Source organism: Mandrillus leucophaeus, unplaced genomic scaffold, assembly GCF_000951045.1.
Source record: "Mandrillus leucophaeus isolate KB7577 unplaced genomic scaffold, Mleu.le_1.0 Scaffold200, whole genome shotgun sequence".
Taxonomy (NCBI): Eukaryota; Metazoa; Chordata; class Mammalia; order Primates; family Cercopithecidae; genus Mandrillus; species Mandrillus leucophaeus.
The window spans coordinates 1,464,274-1,468,768 of NW_012102033.1; the positions used below are offsets into that span (position 1 = coordinate 1,464,274).

A 4,495-nucleotide genomic window follows, 5' to 3' on the forward strand; every position below is an offset into this window, starting at 1 on the left:
TTTTTTTGAGACAGAGTTTCGCTCTTGCCACCCAAGCTAGAGTGCAGTGGTGCGATCTCGGCTCACTGCAATCTTCACCTCCCAGGTTCAAGCGATTCTCTTGCTTCAGCCTCCCGAGTAGTTGGGATTACAGGCATGCACCACCAGGTCTGGCTAATTTTTGTATTTTTAGTAGAGATGGGGTTTCACCATGTTGGCCAGGCTGGTCTCAAACTCCTGACCGCAGGTGATCCTCCTGCCTCCCAGAATGCTGGGATTACAGACTGAGCCACTGTACCCAGCCAGTTCTCTGCTTTTTGTGACCACAGGATAACTGCAACCTGATTCAGCCCCATTCCTGTGATCCCAGGCTGGCCCTGCCCATCTGGGACACCAGCTGACTCCACCCCACCCCCACAACCTCTGGCTGACCCCACCCATCCCCAGGATCCCAGGCTGACCCCAGCCCAGCCTCCAGTCATCCTGACCCCGGCTGACCCCCCTCAGGGAGGAGTCAAAGGCCAAGATGGGCTTGCTGCGGGAGCGCGCGGAGAAGGAGGAGGCCCAGAGTGAGACGGAGGCGCAGGTGCTGCAGCGGCAGATCTCACACCTGGAGCAGCTGCACCGCTTCCTCAAGCTCAAAAACAACGACAGGCAGCCAGATTCCGATGTCCTGGAGAAGCGTGAAAAGCAGGGTGAGGCAGGGGCTGCCGCCTTTGCATCTCGAGGGCCTGGCTGCCCCTGGGGCACCTGCAGCGCTCCTTGGTGCCCCGGGCAGGACCACGCTTTGCTCACCCTCGCCCAGGAGGTCTCTGTGCTGGAGGCCACCCAGGAGGCCGACCTGCTGTTCTCTCTTCCCCCAGCCTGGGAGGTGGCCGAGGGTGTCCGGAAGACCTCCCAGGAGAGGCTAGTGCTTCGCTACGAGGACGCCCTGAATAAACTGTCCCAGCTGATGGGGGAGAGCGACCCCGACCTGTTGGTGCAGAAGTATCTGGAGAGTGAGTGGGGCCCTGGGTGGGGGGAGGAGGCCCAGGGGCCCCGGCACCCCCTGAGTCCAGTGCAGGCTGGCTTCAGCTCTGGCTCTGGGGACTCCTCCACCTGCACTGGAGGAGCAAGGTGTCAGGCCTGGGACCCGCCACCCATGTCCACTGGCGTCTTACTGTGGCCCTGTCTCTGCCTCTCCCCATCCCCTCCTCACTCCTGGGCCTGGGGTCACTCTCCACATCCTTCCCTCAACCCCGTCCCTCTCTGTTTCTCTCCTTACCCGTATCTACCGTTCTCCCTGCCTGCATCTCCCCATCTCCCTTGCTGTTACCGAGTCTCTCCGGCTTTCCCTCTGCCTTGCTATGTGTTTCTGTGTCGCCCCTGCCGTATCTTCCCACGCCTCTTGGTCTCTGTGATTCCTCTCTGTTCATCTCTCTGCCTTGGTCTCTGTGTGGCCTTCCTCATCCTCACTTTCTCTGGCCTTCTGTGTGCCTCTCTGTCTCTCTTCTCTCTGTATCTGTATCTCTGTCTTCCTCTCTCTGGGCCCCGCCTTGCCCAACTTTCCCAGTCGAGGAGCGCAACTTTGCTGAGTTCAACTTCATCAATGAGCAGAACTTGGAGCTGGAGCATGTGCAGGAAGAGATCAAGGAGGTGAGTGAGGCCTGCCCTCTCCATCTCCTCCTCTTCTCCCTGCCTCCCTGCCCCCTCCCCTCCCTCAGCCCCCCTCCTGCCTCTTCTTCCCAGCTCCACACCCCCCAGCTCCCGAGGCTGCCATCTGGCCCAACATTCAGCCCTGTCCCCACAGATGCAGGAGGCATTGGTGAGTGCACGTACCAGCAAGGATGACCGGCATTTGCTGCAGGAGCAGCAGCTGAATGCGTTGCAGCAGCGCATGGACAAGGTGCGCTTGGAGGCTGAGCGCCTTGAGGCCCGCTTCCAGGATGTGCGGGGACAGCTGGAGAAGCTCAAGGCTGGTGAGCACCCATGGGCGCCCCCTCCCAAGCCTGGCTTCTCCACTTGGAAGGACACCATTAGCCTGTGGGGCTTGGAGGCATTGCATGGACAACCTGGTTCACTTGCTTATTGGTTGCTCCATATCTGTCCATCTTTCCAACCAGGGTCTATCCCTCCAACTGTCTCATGTCCATCTATCCATCCAGCATCTGTCCCTCCAGCTGTCCTACACCCATCCATCCATCCATCCATCCACCCATCCATCAGTGCATCCATCCATCCATCTAGGGTTGATCTCTCCAACTGTCCCATATCCATCCATCCATCCATCCATCCATCCAGAGACTGTCCCTCCAACTGTCCTATATCCATCATCCATCCAGAATTTATTCCCTCATCTGTCCTATATCTATCTCTCCATCCAGGGTCTATCCCTCCATCTGTCCCATATCCATCTATCTATCCAGGGTCTGTGCCTTCATCTGTTCTATATCTATCTATCCATCCAGGATCTACCCCTCCATCTGTCCTATATCCATCCATCCATCCATCCACCCAGGGTCTATGCCTCCAACTGTCCTTATCCATCATTCATCCAGGATCTATTCCTTCATCTGTCCCATATCTATCTATCTATCCAGGGTCTATCCCTCCATCTGTTTCATATCCATCTATCTATCGAGGGTCTATTCCTTCATCTGTCCCATATCTATCTATCCATCCAGGATCTATCCCTCCATCTGTCCTATATCCATCTGTCCGTCCATCCATCCATCCATCCATCCATCCATCCAGGATCTGTTCCTCCAACTGTCCCATGTCCATCCATCCATGCAGGGTCTATCCCTCCAACTGTCCCATGTCCGTCCATCCATCCATCCATCCATCCATCCATCCATCCCTCCCTCCCTCCCTCCATCCATTGTCTATCCGTCCGTCTGCCTCCAACAGCCCCACATCCATCTGTTCATCCATTTATCTGCAATGACATTTGACTTTTGTCTTCCTAGTCTTAGTCTTAGTTACCAAATTTCTTCTTAGTCTTAGTTACCAAAAATGTTATTATTTGTAAAGAAAATGATGATAAAATATAATAGCAATGTTTATTATGTGTCATTCACTCTGCTAGGCACTTAGGCATTATTCCACTTGTTTCACAAAACACTGAAAAACAGATGCTGTCCCTCCCACTGTCCCATATCCGTCATCCACGCATCCATTCATCTATCCAGTATTCATCCATGGATCATCCGTGTACATCTGTCTGTCTATAAATGCCTAGCAATGGGACTGACGGGTCTTAGGGTAGGTATATGTTGATATTTATTGGAAAATGCCAAACAGTTTTCCAAACTGGTCGCAAGATTTTATGCCCTCACCTATGTGAGCATATGGGGGTCCCAGATGTTCCACACCCTCTCCACCGTTTCCTAGTGGCAGCCATTTTTTATTTTATTTTATTTTTGAGATGGAGTCTTGCTCTGTCACCAGGCTGGAGTGCAATGGTGTGATCTCGGCTCACTGCAACCTTCACCTCCTGGGTTCAAGCGATTCTCCTGCCTCAGCCTCTCGAGTAGCTGGGACTACAGGTGTGTGCCACCACGCCCAGCTAATTTTTGTATTTTTAGTAGAGTCAGGGTTTCACCATGTTGGCTAGGATGGTCTCGATCTCTTGACCTCGTGATCTGCCCGCCTCAGCCTCCCAAAGTGCTGGGATTACAGGCGTGAGCCACTGCGCCCGGCCATTGGCCATTTTAATATTAGCCATCTAACGTTTGTGCAGTACTATCTCTATTAATTTAATTGTCATTTCCCTAGTGACTAATAATATTGAGCATCGTATTGGCCATTCGGATATCTTTGTGAAGTTCCTGTTCAATCTTGTGCACTCGTTTTTTTAAAAGTTGGGTTTTCTTGCTATAACTGAGTTGTAGGAGTTCTTTGTATATTCTAGACACTAGACTTCTGGTAAATATTTTCTCCTATACTGTAGCTTGCCTTTTCACTTTTTTTGGTGATGAACTGAAGTTTCTTAGTTTTGAGATCTAATTTATGAAATTTTCTTTTTGTAGTTAGTGACTTTGTGGCCTGCCTGAGAAATTTTTGCCTGTCCTGAGTTTACAAAGGCATTGTGCTGTGTTTTCTCCTAGAAGTTTCATTGTTTGAGCTCCCACATTGAAGTCTGTGACTTATGCCAAATTGATTTGCATGTATGGTATGAGGTAGGGGTCTAGAGTTTCCTTTTTAAAAAAATTTTTAGATTTTTTTCATTTATTTATTTTTTTGAGAGGAATTTTGCTCTTTTGCCCAGGCTGGAGTGCAGTGGCGCAATCTTGGCTCACTGCAACCTCTGCCACCCAGGTTCAAGCAATTCTGCCTCAGCCTCCCGAGTAGCTGGGATTATAGGTGCCCGCCACCACACCCAGCTAATTTTGGTATTTTTAGTAGAGATGGGGTTTCGCCATGTTGGCCAGGCTGGTCTCAAACTCCTGACCTCAGGTGATCCACCCACCTCGGCCTTCCAAAGTGCTGGGATTACATGTATGAGCCACTGCACCTGGCCCCTCCCTTTTTTTTT

General features: G+C 51.7%; 1 protein-coding gene across 1 annotated transcript in view; it reads left to right on the forward strand.

Annotated features, from left to right (window-relative positions):
- The window catches only part of CCDC114 (coiled-coil domain containing 114), a 25,242-nt gene that overhangs the window by 16,852 nt on the left and 3,895 nt on the right, over positions 1 to 4,495 (forward strand). Inside the window, exons 9-12 of the mRNA XM_011979387.1 lie at positions 487 to 674; positions 843 to 977; positions 1,532 to 1,614; positions 1,769 to 1,937. Coding sequence (XP_011834777.1) covers positions 487 to 674; positions 843 to 977; positions 1,532 to 1,614; positions 1,769 to 1,937 — 575 coding nt within the window. The remainder of the gene's footprint in view (positions 1 to 486; positions 675 to 842; positions 978 to 1,531; positions 1,615 to 1,768; positions 1,938 to 4,495) is intronic.